The sequence below is a fragment of the Nelumbo nucifera genome, chromosome 2 (assembly GCF_055504915.1).
Source record: "Nelumbo nucifera cultivar China Antique chromosome 2, China Antique-T2T, whole genome shotgun sequence".
Lineage (NCBI taxonomy): Eukaryota > Viridiplantae > Streptophyta > Magnoliopsida > Proteales > Nelumbonaceae > Nelumbo > Nelumbo nucifera.
Window position 1 is genome coordinate 104,704,092 of NC_142650.1, and position 16,549 is coordinate 104,720,640.

Here is a 16,549-nt window from a genome sequence, read left to right on the forward strand (position 1 = left end):
ATGAGCATATACACAGAAGTTTCTTAATGAGCAAATAATTTCTTTTGCCTGCTTGTCATCTCCTTCAATGATGAGCTTCTCACCTAGTTGTCAATTCTTTATCTTACATCATAAATACATCATGCCTTACTTGCAAGATAGACCACTCACGGAAACTACCCACAGTGCAATGACAGACCACTCATGGAAAGCATAATGAGACAACAATTCAGCAAAAATATGAGACCAGGGAAGTTGGACTCCAAGATTCAAAAGAAACTTGCACGATTAGGACTCAGATGGCATGACTGGTTTGGTATAGAAAATCCAGAACAACCTATCTATTCTCATAGCTGCTGATAAGAGGATGTGGATGTGAAACAAGGCAGACATGTTCAATGTAAACTCTTATTGTATTGTAGGCAGTTATGTGCAGTTGTGAATGGCAATTTCACCAACAAGGAATTATGGGAACCCCCAGTACCTACAAAAGTCTGTCTTGACACAGATTGCAATGCTAGGAAAATGTCTTACAAGAAATAAGCTAATTGGAGGAATGGTATCACCAGCAGCTGGATTTGTTTTCTTCCCATGTGAAGTGGAAACAGCAAACCACCTTTTATCCATCACCTGTTGAGAATATGTTTCCTATGTAAGGGAATTTTTGTCCATATCCTCTTCGTATTTGGGTGCCTATCTAAGGGCATGTATGTAATTTCATACTAAATATAAAGAGACAACTTTGTGAGAGTGAACAGTAACCCCACTCATTCAAATGTATCTCTTCCTTCTCTCCTTCCTCTCTTCCTTCTCCTCTCTTCTTCCTTTCTCATACACCTTTATAGAGTTTCACAAGTTGGCATCACAATGTATAGTTGATCATCTCTCTCATGGAGACCTGCTAACACCATACCACCACCAGATGATGTCAGCAGTCCATACAGTTGGTGGTAGCCATGCTTAGTCGTTGATATGGTTTGGTGTACCTTTCTTTTAGAAGATTTTTGGTATATACATTGTGAGCATTTGAAGGTGTTTGGATACTTTTTTGTATTTTATTTAACTAAAATAGCACAAAAATACAGATACGAGTTTTCTAACTTGTTCGGCTAATTGCAGCCCTTTCAATCCTTGAAACCTTGGTCACTTGAGTCATTTTATATTTCTTTAATGAAAGGGAGTGGTTTCACAATTTTTTGAGCCCTAGAAAGTTTTTGGTGATTTTTTCTTCCCTTCTATTCTGCCGTCAACTCTTGTTTAAGGCCTTATTTGGCTATTTGCTGCTAAACCATGAATATACCCCACTATTTTGAGTTTGTGTTTGTCCAGTTGTTTTTGGGCTGCTCTCGGAGTCACAAGAAAGTGTTCTTGACAGAGTGTTTATTTTTCTCAGAAGTTGTGAACTATGGAAATTTCCAACGATACTAAGATTCCTTCCAATGTTCTTCCCAGAAGTGTTGATGTCTCTAGTGGAATGATAACTACTATAAAACTTGATGGGACTAACTTCCAAGAGTGGTCTCTATCTGCTAAGCTTATAAGTGGGGGAAGAGGTAAGCCGGGATTCCTCAATGGCAAGGAGAGTAAACCAAAGCTTGAAGACCCACAGTTTGCCAAGCAGGAGCAAGACAATTTAATGGTGATATCATGGTTGGTATGCTTAATGTAACCGCACATAGCAAGGAACTACATGTTTCTTTCCACTACCCAATATTTTAAAAGCGCAAGGCACAAAAAAAAGAGGCATTTTGCACCCAAGGCACAAGGTGCAAGGTGCAAGGCGAGGCACCCACCCTTTCAAAGCAAAAGAAAAAATGCAAAAACATTTCAAATTTTAAAATATTAAACATAATATTAAAATAAAAACTTAAATGAAAATACATAAATGTTTTAAAGAAAACCTCTTATCTCAAATTAAAATACATAAACATAACATGTATAACATATTAAAAATGAAAGTTTAAAAATAAAATCAAATATAACATATAAACCATATTCATGCATGTAAAACTCTCAATCTCTTTATTTTTTTTCCCAATCATTACTTAAAGTAGTTAGTGTCATGCTAAACATTTTGCATTCTTGATTCTATGAGCTGCCTTTGTACCAAGCCTCTTGAGGCAAGCCCAAACAAGTCCACATTAGGGTCTTATAAAATCTTTTTTTTTTTTTTGCATTTTTTTGCACTCCAAGTTGCACGGCGCACCAGGCGTCAACCTTCTCAAAGTGTTGTGCCTCGCCTGTTCGTCTAGGCACGCATTTTAAATCACTACCACTACCAAAGGCATTTAGGATAGAGTCACAGATACCTATTCCTAGGCCAAAATTACTGCTAGAGTTTATCAACTAAAGTAGGATTTCACCAGACAAACGTCCCTAGTGCTGATATTGTTTCCCTTGTTGCTGTATATTTGTTGGTGCAACCGTGCAAGGTGAGGAGAGCCAAGAGCCAGAGGGTTGCACACAGAACACTATTGTTGAAACACTCTGCATTTATGTTATCTAAACCTAGGCAGATTACAGGCAGGCATGTTTTAAATATGAAAAATCTGATGAGGTGGTACAAAACTTCACTTCTGGTTTTAGTCCTAAAATCAACCCTAAACCTTCCTAGCCTCACAATAGGTCATAGTCATCCTGCATTAACCATCTACCACGTAAATTACCAATCATTAATAACTATATAATTCAGCAGTCATCGAAAATGAAGACAAGAAAAGAAATGCAGCAACTAAAGAAAAGTACATGTCTCCAATACCTTCATTGCACCATTAGTTGCAATTGCACTTAATGATATTGAAGTAAGAAAAGTGCATAAGCCACAAAAAGAGACCAGCAACAGTGACTGGGCTATGCCTGCCATACCAACAATCCTGCAAAAGGAAACTTCAACCATTTATTTAACAGTCTCAAGCTTTTAAAAACAGCACCTGGAATGATTATGTCAACAATTTAACTGGTTGTGTTACCTAATTTGCAAGGTGGTTTTCTAATAAACTATTTTATCAGTAACATAATTTTTATTAATGATTGTTATAATTCAGGTCTGCCTTAGAGTTCGGCCTGACTGAGTTCAGTTATGTAGAAGAAGAAAAAGTGATAAAGAAAGAGAGAAAGAGAGAAAGAGAGAAGAGAGAATTCTGGTTCGAACTAAAAGAGTCAACTTGACTTCTCCCAGTCAACCAGTAAGTATTTATATTATTATTAAACATGACTGAAAAGACCTATGTGCCCTTATTTAAGTTAAGAGCACATGTTTCAACACAACATTACAGATCAGCAACATCAATCAAGGTATAAAGACAGAAATACCCCTACACTAACACTCCCCCTCAAGCTGGTGAGTATATGATATATACTCACCAGCTTGTTACATATGTAGTCCTCTTCCCCGACTCAAGCCTTTTGTAAATAAGTCAGCCCACTGATTTCCTGTATTAACATGTGTAGTGTCTAGCTCTCCATTCAGCACCTTCTCCCTCACAAAGTGACAGTCAACCTCAATGTGCTTGGTTCTTTCATGAAACACTGGATTAGAGGAGATATTGAACTGCAGCCTGATTATCACAATAGAGCTTCATTGGAGTGTTCATGTTGTACCCTACTTCCTGTAGAAGGTTCCCTTAGCCACACTAATTCACAAGCGGTATGCGCCATAGCCCTATATTCTGCTTCTGCACTGCTTCTTGCCACAACCGTCTGCTTCTTACTTTTCCATGTCACCAGGTTACCTCCCAGAAACGTGCAATAGCCTGTAGTAGACCGCCTATCAGACATAGAACCGGCCCAATCAACATCAGAATACCCTTCTATTTCAAGTTTTCCCCCACTCTTGTATATCAGACCACGACCCGGGGCCCCTTTTAGATACTTCACAATTCTCAGAACCGCATTTCAATGAGGAATCAGAGGTTTTTGCATGAACTAGCTTACCACACTAACTGCAAATGAGATGTCTGGTTTGGTAATGGTTAGGTAGTTCAGTTTGCCCACAAGTCGTCGGTATCTGCCAGGGTCTTCAAATACTTCACCCATATCACTGCTTAGCTTGATATTTGTGTCCATGGGTGTTTCAGCTGGTTTGGCACCCAACAAGCCTGTTTCTTCCAGCAAATCAAGCACATACTTCCTCTGGCACAGGTTAATCCCATACTTGGATCTCGCTACCTCTATCCCCAAGAAGTATTTCAGTTTACCCAGATCCTTTGTCTGAAAGTGATCTTGTAGATAAGTCTTCAGCCTATCAATACCAATGTTATCATTCCCAGTAATAACAATATCATCTACATACACCACCAACAGTATTTTTCCTCCCGGAGAGTCATGACTAAATACAGAATGGTCAACTTTGCATTGTTTCATGCCATCTTTACCACCTCACTAAACCTACCAAACCATGCTCGAGGAGACTGTTTAAGCCCATATATAGCCTTCCTTAGTCTGCACACCTTACCATCCTCCCCCTGAGCAACAAACCCTGGAGGTTGCTCCATGTAGACCTCCTCGAGTAAGTCACCATGCAAAAAGGCATTCTTGATATCAAGCTGATATAGTGGCCACTCATACATGACTGCAAGAGAGATCACAACACAAACTGACCCTATCTTAGCAACCGGTGAGAAGGTCTCTGTGTAGTCAATGCCATAGGTTTAAGAGTACCCTTTTGCAACTAATCGCGCTTTCAAGCGTTCAACACTACCATCAGGCAGATACTTAACCGTATAAACCCACTTACAACCAACAGCTTGCTTCCCAGGAGGAAGAGCAGTGAGGTCCCAAGTATGATTATGATGAAGGGCTGAGAGTTCTTCTTCCATGGCACGACATCACCCTGGAGAGGCAAGGGCTTCCTGGACATCTTTAGGAACAATAACTGATGATAACAAGGTAACAAACTGGCGATGGGAAGCGGAAAGGTGAGTAAGAGAAACATAATTAGAAATGGGATGAAGGGTACAAGTACGTTTACCTTTCCGCAAAGCAATGGGTAGATCAATCTCAGATGTTAAGTGGGGGTCTGGTGCCAGATCCGTCGACGGAGATGTAGCCGGAGGAGTAGTAACTGGTGCACGTGGGCGATGTGTATACACATGACGGATAGGTGGGCGTTCAACAGGTGGTGGCACCGGAGGCGAGGATTTGGTCACGACTGGAACAAAGGGAGGAGGATCAACAATGGGAAGTGGAAGAGGAGGAGGTGATGAGGAGGAAGAAACATCACCAGACCCCAAAAAGAATGGAGTAGACTCAAAGAAACTGACATCAGCACACACAAAGGACCGTCGAGAACCAGGATGGTAACCCATATACCCTTTCTGGGTCCGAGAATAGCCAAGGAAGATACACTTGAGAGAACGGGCATCAAACTTGTCGTTCCTAGGACCCAGATTATGGACAAAACAGACACACCCAAAAACTCTCGGCGTAAGAGGGAACGGAGACAAAGTGGGAAACAAGACCTGAAACGGAGACTGACCATCAAGGATGAACGTGGGCATCCGATTAATCAGAAAACAAGAGGTAAGCACTGCTTCACTCCAAAAAGGTTTGGGAACATGCATGTGATGCATTAGGGATCTTGCTGTTTCAAGGAGATGGCGATTCTTTCTCTCAGCCACCCCGTTTTGTTGTGGGGTGTAGGTACACGAGGTCTGATGTATAATGCCGTGGTGGTCCTGGTATTCCTGAAATGATGAGGATAAATATTCGCGGGCATTATCAAAATGAAAAACTTTGATGTGGGTACCAAATTGGTTACGAATTTCAGCATAAAATTTTTGAAAAATGGTAAACAATTCACTTCTTTCTTTCATTAAATAGAGCCACATCATCCTTGAAAAATCATCCACAAAAATGACAAAATATCTGTATCCATTATATGACATTACTTTATAAGGACCCCAAACATCTGAATGAACTAAAGAAAAAGGACTCGACACACGGTTATCAACCCTAGAACTAAAGGGAACACGACGGTATTTCCCAAACTGACACGACTCACAATCCAAAACAGAAAGTTGACTCAAGGACGGAACCAAGGACTTCAAGACTTTGAGCAACGGATGACCAAATCGGCAGTGCCACTGGAGAGGAGAAAGAGATGACTGGAGAGCTGTTGAAGTTCTACCACCACCACCGTCAAGATAATATAGTCCACCTGCTTCATGCCCTCCACCAATCTTCATCCCCGTCTTGAGATCCTGAAAGACACACATAGAAGGATAAAAGGTAATGGAGCAGTTAAGTGATTTGGTCAGCTTACAAATAGACATAAGGTTAAAAGGCAATTTAGGAACATACAGAACTGATGAGAGGGATACAGGATCTAAGTCAACATTACCAACACCACAAATTGAGGATGTGGAACCATTAGCAAGGGTGATAGATTGTGATGTTGAGCAATGAGATAAGGAGGAAAACACACCTGGAGTTCCAGTCATGTGATCGGAGGCTCCAGAGTCAATGATCCAGGGATTGGGTGTAGATGCCAGACAAGCCATACCTGAGTGAGCAAAAGTAGTCGTGTTCTACTGTGATTGGATAAACCTCTCATATTCATCACGGGGAACACTCACCATCTCCTTCATGGGACCATTTGTGGATGTAGGAGGCAACTGGTCAGATGAATGATTCTCCTGTCTAAAGCTGAAACTTGAGTCACCGGTCGCAGAATGATTGGCCAGGTTGAGGGAGGACCATGTAAATCATAACAATAGTTGATGGTATGTCCATCCATACCACAATGAGTGCACTTCCTCGGGCTTGAGCTACGTCCTCTACCACGGGCTCCCCCTAAATCTCTGCTCCCAGTACGACCACCACCGCGATTATAAGTAGACCCACCATTGCCACTTCGGCCATATGCAGAACCACTACCACCACCACGGCCAGACTGAGCTCCCCGAGCTCCACCTCTACCACCACGGCCTCTCAATGCAGCAAAGGCAGATCTATCTGAGATATTAGAGTTCTCAGTAGATCCAATAGAAATCCCCCAAAGTCGAGCAAATACCTCTTCTAGGGACGGAAGAGCTGATCCCCCTAATATCTGAGCCCGTACTGGTTCATATTCAGACTTTAGTCCCACCAAAAATCTAGTCACATCAAGCTGCTCTCTCTGTTGTTGCTGAATCTTGACATCAGAAGTGAGAGGATGATAGACATTCAACTCATTACGTATGTTCCTCATGTTGGCATAGTACTCCTCAAGACTCTGATTGCCCTGTTGCAGATTAAAGTACTCTTTGATAAAGCTGATAAACTCTGGTTGTATTGTCCTGCCCCGAATACAATTTCTTCGCATGGTCCCACACATCTTTGGCAGTATCAAGGAACATGAAGTTCACACTAATCCTGGGTTCCATACTGTTCCACAACCATGTGATGATCTGAGCGTCCTCTTGCTCCCAGTCTTCATACTCGTGAGAGTCAGAGGAGGGTTTCTCCTCTCTGATGTGTTTTACCCTCTTCTTTGCCTTCAGAAAGACTTCAACGGATTTAGCCCAAGGCACATAATTCTCTCCATTTAACTTAATGGAGGTCATCTGAACATTCAGGTAGTCTGTAGGCACCATCACACTAGGTTTATAATCATTATTGTCTCCCATTATGTTATCACCAATTCTGCACACTTGTTGAATTCTATTATCACTGAGATCTGCACACTACACACCACTAGGTCACACCTGTCACACTGATTGCAGCACTAATTGTTGCTGGAATATGTGTTCTTTACACCACAAACCCTAGATCACACCTGTCACACTGATTTCAGCACTTGTTGTTGCTGAAAAGTGTGCTCACACCACAAACCCTACTCTTACAACTACCTGAAATATCACCACTATATGATCATATCTCTTCCTTCAAAATGCACAAAGAAACCAGCATAAACCCTAGCACTTATTGGCTGAAACCCTAGCAAATGATCTGAAACACACCTCCTATTTAATCCATAACAGATATCATGCACTGAAATCTCTTACCTTATCGCTGAAGTAACACCCATGTGAGCAGGAGAGCAGTCCACACACAACAGCCGCTTCACACACAACAGCCACTACCCACACAGTTCGGCCCTCTATTCTTCCTCTACTAGGAGAGGGCGATCTCAGAAATCACAACAACCGACCACATACGACCTGACTGGAGGCATAGAGACCCCCAAGGGAAGAGGGCGATCACTCCTTTTCAGCCCTTTCCCTTATCTCCAATCGAACGCAGAAAAAAAGAGGAAAACCCTAGATAGGGTGCGCAGAGAATGAACCCTAGGCAAGCAGAAATCTAGGCAGATTTAACCTAGCTCTGATACCATGTTATAATTCAGGTCTGCCTTAGAGTTCGGCCTGACTGAGTTCAGTTATGTAGAAGAAGAAAAAGTGATAAAGAAAGAGAGAATTCCGGTTCGAACTGAAAGAGTCAACTTGACTTCTCCCAGTGGCCAGTAAGTATTTATATTATTATTAAAGCATGACTGAAAAGACCTATGTGCCCTTACTTAAGTTAAGAGCACATGTTTCAACACAACATTACAAATCAGCAACATCAATCAAGGTATAAAGACAGAAATACCCCTACGCTAACAATGATCAAAAAGGAAGGGGGCGAGAAGATTATATATTTACATTACAGAGAAATAGAAAATAGAAAAAAAAAAGCTTGTGATGAAGGAACTAGTCACACTCAAAGGCAAGTAATTGTATGGTATCACAAAACACAAAAATGGTAATTAATAAAAAGAGTAATGGTGTAGGACCAACTACCCTGATACCAACCTGATGTAGAAAAAAATGAAAAATAATACAAGGATGAGTCGAGGAGGGTGAAGATTAGTTAGAATGGATAGAATGGAAAAGTGAGAGTTCAGTGGGAGAGGAGATCAGCTAATGGGCTGGAAGATTCTGTAGCTAAGCAAGGGGTGTTTAGGGACAACTTATTTTGGGCTAAATTGTAATTTTGTTTTCTTTTGGATGCTGCAGCTCGCGCTTCTTGGAATTTCCATGCAGTATCCACTTATAGTTTCTTCTTACTCCTAATGATATTCCACTTATCACTTATAAAAAAAGAATGGATAGAATAAGGTTTAGGAAAGATTAATATACAAAAGGTAGGGATCTGTTACGTTAGAAAGGTCTTGGGGCTTAACTACAAAAGTTCCATCTTTGTTCCAAAACTATCAAATTTAATTCAAGGAAAAACAGGTCTTGATTAAGTTTTTCCAATCGAATTGTAAGAAACCACCAGGTTTGCTAGGGCCGGGAGTACAACTTACCAAAAAGAATAAAAAAAAAAACAGTATTGTGAAGAAAATACAAGAAACCAGGAAACTAGGGTTCTAGGTCAAAACAGAGGTCTACTCCATATTTACTGTTCTTTTCTTCCATGAATATAGAGGCCCACCTCATGCCCTTTTCTTCCATAATCATGAGAAAAAAAGCTCTACCCCATGTCTTCATCTTTGTCATGAAATTTATGTAAAATATGCATGATCTGTAAAATATGAACTGCCATGTTTAAATTTTAAAACAATTAAAAAGTGTACATGATCTCTCGGTTTAGATTTTAATATATTTTAATTGTATATAACTGGCATTTGTACTGTAGTAATGTGCATTTTGAATTACTCAGTTCTTGTATGCATGTTGTCTTGATTGTCTACAACTCTATAATCTATATAGGTTTCAATAGTTCAGCAATTACCATTCTTAAAATAAATAAAATTGAACTTAACCATACTATATATTGAATATTAGCTATGGCACACAAGTGGTGTGATTGCCAGTTTGCCAATAAAATTTGCTCATATAATGTCTATAGGATGAAAGTTGGTGCAAGGTCACTTTCTTATTTTTGAAAGTGACCCAATATCTTTATGGAGTGTGACCACCATCATCTATTAATCAAGTCAAATTAAACTTTGACAGGTGCAGCATGAGCAATCCAGGAAATTCTAGTATAGGATGAGTATTTTATGACAGCAAAATGGAGTAAATTTTGCAATCTTCTCAAGACTTCCTGTGAGCTCTTAACCACACAGTGCCTCCCTCTTCTATATTCTACTTGTAGTGAAGTTTTCTCAATTTATTTAATTTAGCTTATCATCTAAACTAGACATAATCTGAAAAACTAAAAAGAAAATATGCAGTAAACTTCTGTCCATAACTGAAGATAAGCATACCACATGTTCTACACTCAAGCTAATCCCTAACATTTTAATCTATAGGAGTTCTTGTAATCAGATATAATTGCCTAAAACCATGGTATTGTTTATTGTCAGATCCACCCAAAGGCAAAACATAATATACCACTGAAAAAAGAAATTATAAGATGGGCAAAAGAAAAATAGCATTAAGGTAATGTGTTACCAAGAAAATCGAATATAGTAAATAATTCCCAATATGTTCTGCAGGCATGGGACAAAAACACCCATCATTGTCCCCAGTTTAACACCAGCTGGCTGCAGGATGAATCAAAATTCCATTGAATCAGAGCATGGTAAGGCATCTAAAATGCAACAGAAACTCAACATGTATGATGACATTTATCATCAACTCATCATTGTTATTGTTCTTAAGTGTCAAATGTCCAAGCCAAGTAATATTAAAAAAAACAATAAGCATATGAGTGGGTCAAACCTGTCATTGAACATTGTGCCTTAAATACTGTGGATCTGGTGCATCATGTGGGTCCAGCATTTACAATGACTTAAGTTACAACTATATTAAGTCCCAAACGATACACCAAATCCACAGTGTTTGAGGCACCATATGCTTAGCACTGCTTAATCAGAAACAAACAAGTTCAAGGACTGTTCAACAAAAATATAAGGATTTCAAAAGAAAACTAAGAAGTAACCAACAAAGGGAGCAGAGACAGACCAAAAGAATCTCCAAGGGATATAAAGAGTCGTTGATTGATTAAAAAGAAGAGTTGCAATATTGAAGAGAACAAGAGAAATTCTGGGGAAGAAAGCGGAATGATTCGAATAACACTATTCCCTTTTATTACTTTATTTATTTTTTTATTTGTAAGTTGTAACAGTAAAATTACAAATCACCCACATGATACTTTATTGCAATGCAGTATTATACAATATCCCATACTCCCACTATGCCTAACTACATTCCCCATAAGCTGGTGTGTAAACATCACACATGTCCAACTTGCTTAGAACAGTAGATAACTTGAACTTGCTAACAAGTTTAGTATAGTATCTTTAAATGATCTTGAACCTTAACAAATAACAAACATATTTCTTTTGTAATCTCTGTTTCTTGAATAAAATGTCTGTCTACCTATATTTGTTTGGTCTTGTCATGTTGAACTGGATTATGGGCAATATAATTATAGTTTGTTAATAGTGAAAAATAAAGATATTTCATTAATTCAAAACTGATTCCCCCTATTCACCAGTGGATGGATAGAAACAAGAACCGCATGCAACGGACAACTCCTATACATAGATATAATCCAAATGAGTTCTTTACATTGTCCAACCCAGTCTTGGGTTATCTTACCCCATGCCAAATTGCCCCCCATGACTCTTGCTTTAGTCAAAATGTCCATGAAGCTGTTTGCCAATCTTGGAAACCACCTCAACAAGCACTTCAGGTTAGTAGCCAATTCCCTTGTTTCTCTGACCAGAAACATTAGGATCAATGTTTTAAAACGTGGAGGCATGATGCGAGGCATTCCATTACCTGGAGGCATGAGGCATAGTTTAGAATGCAAGAGGCGTAAGTCTCTCAAGCACAAGGAGGCATAAGCCTCTTTCTTTCCTTTTCATTCCCTTCCCTTTCTTTCCCTTTGTTTTTTTTTTTTCTTTCTTAATATCTTTTTGTATGAGGTGTGCATTAGGCACAGGAAGCGTACACCTCTAGAACACCTAGGCATCAATGCCTCTGGCACACGCCTCAGGGTGTTTTGGGGGCACTTAGCTTAGGCGCACCTCCAATGCCTTTTAAAACACTGATTAGGACCCAGGATACCTCTTGATCAGTTGTCAACCACTTAATCACTACTTGACAATCCCCTTCCACTTGTACATCATTATAGCCAGCTGATAAGTTTTACTAAAAGGCTATTACCCAATGTTGATCCCAACCATCAGGGTGGGGGCATTCTATTCTATACACCCTCCAAAGCTTTGTTGCATACATGAAACCCTAGAAGAGTAACATGGTATTAGAGACAATGGAGTAAGGTTTTTTTTGGACAATTCAAGTTGAAGAATTAGAAGCCAAATCTGAGGTTGAAAGAGTCTAGGTCAAACTGCACAGTTCAGGACGTTCGGGAGGACTAGGGTTTAGTTGGAAGCATTTAAACTCTAGTCTAGAGTTAAGGTTCGATAAGAGATATTTTGAGAAGCTTTTTTAACTTTTTTTTTTTTTTTGGGGGGGGGGGGGATTTTGTGTAGTTTTATGGTGTGAAATATTCCTTTTTCAGATTGTTAGAGTTGGCTAGACAGGGTTACTTTAGTCTTTAATCTCTTAATTACTAAGTTGTGTTGTGTCTCTCTTGTCTTACTTTCATGTCCCCACACACAAGTAGGGGCAGAATAGCCTTTGTAATCTATAGAAAAACGTAGAGATGAAGAGCAATAATACACAAGGTAACAAACATGGTAATCTCTTGATGATGGAAAGTTGATTTACCCGATTCCCAGTTGGCAAGGTAAAGATGCAAGGGTGTTATGGGGCGATGGAACAGTGACGAGGAAACAGAGGTTTTGAGCCTGCAACAAGGTGGAGGAAACAGATGGTCATCGAAGCTAAGAGATATCTGCTAGAAGAAAATAAAAATAGGGGAGCAGCAAGCTTAAAGATCAGGGAGAGCCGGAGATCAATCAAGTAACCGTGATATTGTTCTTAGGAGCCATAAGTTGGTTAAAAGGTTTCATGGAAGGAGAAGTTCACTCAGTCAGTAAACAGGGATGGAAAAACACAATAAGGAAAAAACATGTTCCTATGAGGTGGAGCTGAGGAGGAATGCAAAGGGATGGTTTATTGCTTTAACGGAGTTCTTTGGAGGCAATAGAAAACAATTGATTTGTATTCCTGAAGGGTGAAGAAGGGGATGGAAGGAGTTCAACAACAATTTGCAGGAATATTCAATGAGGTTTGAGATGGAGGTACAGATTTCTAATGAAAAACAAAAGGAAATGGAAACCAAGAAGGAGAAAAGCTTGGAAGAAGGTCTGATGACAACAGAACAGGAGAGATTAGAGAAGGAAGAAGAGCTCGAGGCGATACTTAATTTCTCCTTGAATTGTGCAGCTTTGAACTACAGAGTCATATTGAATAACGGGAAGTCTGATTGGGAACAACGATTGGTAGAACAGTAAAGGGAGGTGGTGACCAACTCTCTTGAACTACAGGGGAGTAGGGAGAGGATATAGCTATAGAACTGCAATTTCTAATTAAATTAGCTGAGGAGAAGTCCTTGAAAAGTTGCTGCATTTTCAGCCAATGCAGAATCTTGATGGTAATGCCCTCAACAAGTGCTTCCTTGGATTTTTCTGGCCCTTGGAAAATCCTATTGTTTCTCTCTTCCCAAATCGATCAAAGGACAGCTGCTCTTGTTATTCTCCACATTAGCCTGCCTCTTTTCTTTGGTTGTCGGAAGAAGCTAAAGTCAAAAAGGTTCAGCACACACGAGGGGGGATTCCACCAGCAACCAAAATGAGAAGAGAACCATCCCACAAGTAAGAAACAAAAGGAGAAGAAATCAAAAGATGAGTCACCGTCTCACCATTTCTTAAGCAAAGGAAATAGACATGTGGGGAAAGGCACCAATCTGGCGTTTTTCTTTGAAGTACATACATAGTATTTGATCTTTTGGAAAACCACTTTCAAGCAAAAAGCCCCAACCTTGGGTGGAACAGGAGAACACCACACTTCTTTAGCAGGAAAGGAGACAGACACAACAGAAGGTTGAATTAGGGCATTCAAAAAAGAGGAGCAAGAAAAGATCCTTGAAGAGGACTATCCAAATTCTACTGTCTGGGCAAGAAAGATCTAAAAACTGAACTCAACATAGTGAACTGTTCATCTGCGCAAGCCAATTCTGAACCCCTCAACCCTCTCTCAAACCCAAGTCCCAGGTCCCCTTAGACACATGGAGTGAGGAAATGGCTTTGAATTTATTTAGGGAAAGAGAATAAATTACCAGGAATCTGTCCTTAAGGGGGGTGTTCCCAAACCAAAGATCCTCCCAAAACAGAATTTTATTACCTTAACACACATCAAGTCTGATGAAAGGCCGAAAGGAAGGCAAGACTCCAGCAATGGCTTTCCAAGGGGAGAAATGAGAAGCCCTAGGGTTGATACCAGCATTCCATCCATTAGTTCCCATCCGGCGAATACTTTCCACCACCAAGTGCCACAAATTGTCCTCCTATAGGGGAAACCTCCACAACCACCTTCCTAACAATGCTACCTTTCTTAATCTAACATTGCCAATGCATAGACCCCCAAATTCCTTTTTACTAGGAACTAGTGAACTACTTCTCACTTCACTAGATGGTCCATTTTTGAGTCTCCCGGTTTCCATAGAAAATTTCTCATGAATTTCTCTATCTTATTCACAACCTTGACCGGTAACTTAAAGTTAGACAAAAAATACACCGAAATGTTGGCCAAAGTGGACTTGATTAAAGTGATTCTACCCCCTAATGTGATATAATTTCTCTTCCACCCTGCTAGCTTCTTGGTGAATCTTTCCAAAACTGGGTACCAAAAGCTTTCTATTCTAGGATTTCCCCCCAGTGGTAGACTTAAATACACCAAAGGCCAACCACTTACCTTGCAACCTAAAGACCTTGAGTGAAAATAAGAAAGAGGAAAGGAGTAAATTAGTAACTTTGGAAGAAAAGAGTGAAAAGCTATTACGTGGGGTAGACCAAACACTTACCTTGCAACCTAAAGACCTTGAGTGAAAGTAAGAAAGAGGCAGGGGTAAATTAGCAACTTTGGAAGAAAAGAGTGAAAAGATTTTAAGTGGAAAGGAACATGTGGCGGGCGTTTTCAGGAAGGAGATTCATGAAAGAAATGAAGAGACAAGGGTGAATTCAGATGGGAGACTTTTATGAGGTGGGCCCCACTGTGAATGGAGTTTGAATAGGCCTTTGGGTCAATAATGCCCTAAAGACGGGGGCTTAGGGGAGGCAACTCTATTCTAACTCACACTCTTTTTGTTTATATAAGCAGTAAGGGTAGTAGTGGAACTTTTCTATGTTTTTAAATTGCTAATGTAAATAGCTGAGTGGGGCGGCAACTCTATTCTAACTCACACTCTTTTTCTAATCTCTCCCCTTTGTTTTTCTCTTCTCTCCATTATCTTCTCTTCTCCTTCTATTCTCTGTTCTTTTTCTTACTAAATCTACACCAGAAATTGGACTGGTTACAGTCTTTATTAGACAACTTGGTATCAGAGCCAACCTAGGGTTTCTCATATTTGTTTGATCCAGCCAATTGCATGAGAACTTCCTAGGGCTGGAAGTTTAGCAAGATTGGTCCATCAGCTGATTCTTGGCATGGTTTCAAATGTCGCCAAATGTCGCTAATGTCGCCCGACATATGTCAATGTCAAGGCTCACCGACATGAAAATGGATGGTAGTATAAAAATTACATTATTTCAGTTAACATTTCCTATTATGTCAGAAATGTCGACCAAATCGGTCCAAATAACCAAAAAAAAGACAGTTTTTCCTATTATGTCGATAGGATGTCAACTAGTGTCGATAGGATGTTTACTATGTACATTAATAATATAATATATTAGTATATTATATTAATAATACAGTATATTAATATAAATTATTTCATTAATAATTTCTATTTAATATTTCAAATAAAATATTTATAAAAAAGAATTAACAAAATATAAAAGAAAAAGAATAAATTAATTACTTTATAATACAAAACATAAAATATTTTTCAAGTAATAAAATATTAACTAGTTAATATTTTTTAAAATATTTATTAAAAGCAGAAAATGTTTATTAAATTTTATAATAAAGCATATTCTACATTTAATACAAAAAATCAGAATAAATTTATTAAATTTTATAATAAATCATAATTTATTATAAATTTAGTATTAAAAATCATAATAAATTCATTAAGTTTTATAAGAAATCAGAATTTATCATAATCTTTTTTTTATAAATAGAATTTATCATAATATTAATACTACAAAAAGGAGAATCAGTTTATTAAATTTATAATAAAACATAATGTATTATAACTTTAATATTTAAAAAATCAGAATAAATGTATTTCTATTTACTAGTGTGAAATAAATATATTAGAATTTATAATAAATCAGAATTAAAAATAAGAAAAGAAAATATCAGATAACCTTGTAAAAACATCAAAATGCATAAATCAGTAAATCATCATTTACTAATTTGCTATTGAACTTAGTTTCTTAGCTTTATGTAAAAACATCAAAATCCACAAGTCTGAGTAAACCCTTTTGCAATCAACCGGGCTTTGTACCTTTCAATGGAGCCATCAGCATTATGTTTCACAGTAAATATCCATCTACATCCAACTGGTTTCTTTCCTC

General features: G+C 38.8%; 1 protein-coding gene across 3 annotated transcripts in view; it reads right to left on the reverse strand.

Annotated features, from left to right (window-relative positions):
• LOC104603539 (cation-chloride cotransporter 1-like) overlaps positions 1-16,549 on the reverse strand; it is a 135,364-nt gene that overhangs the window by 106,503 nt on the left and 12,312 nt on the right. For all 3 annotated transcript variants that reach the window (XM_088897721.1, XM_088897722.1, XM_019198760.2), the window contains 2 exons: positions 10,344-10,435; positions 2,738-2,852 (listed from right to left, as the gene is read on the reverse strand). In XM_088897721.1, coding sequence (XP_088753847.1) covers positions 2,738-2,852; positions 10,344-10,435 — 207 coding nt within the window. The remainder of the gene's footprint in view (positions 1-2,737; positions 2,853-10,343; positions 10,436-16,549) is intronic.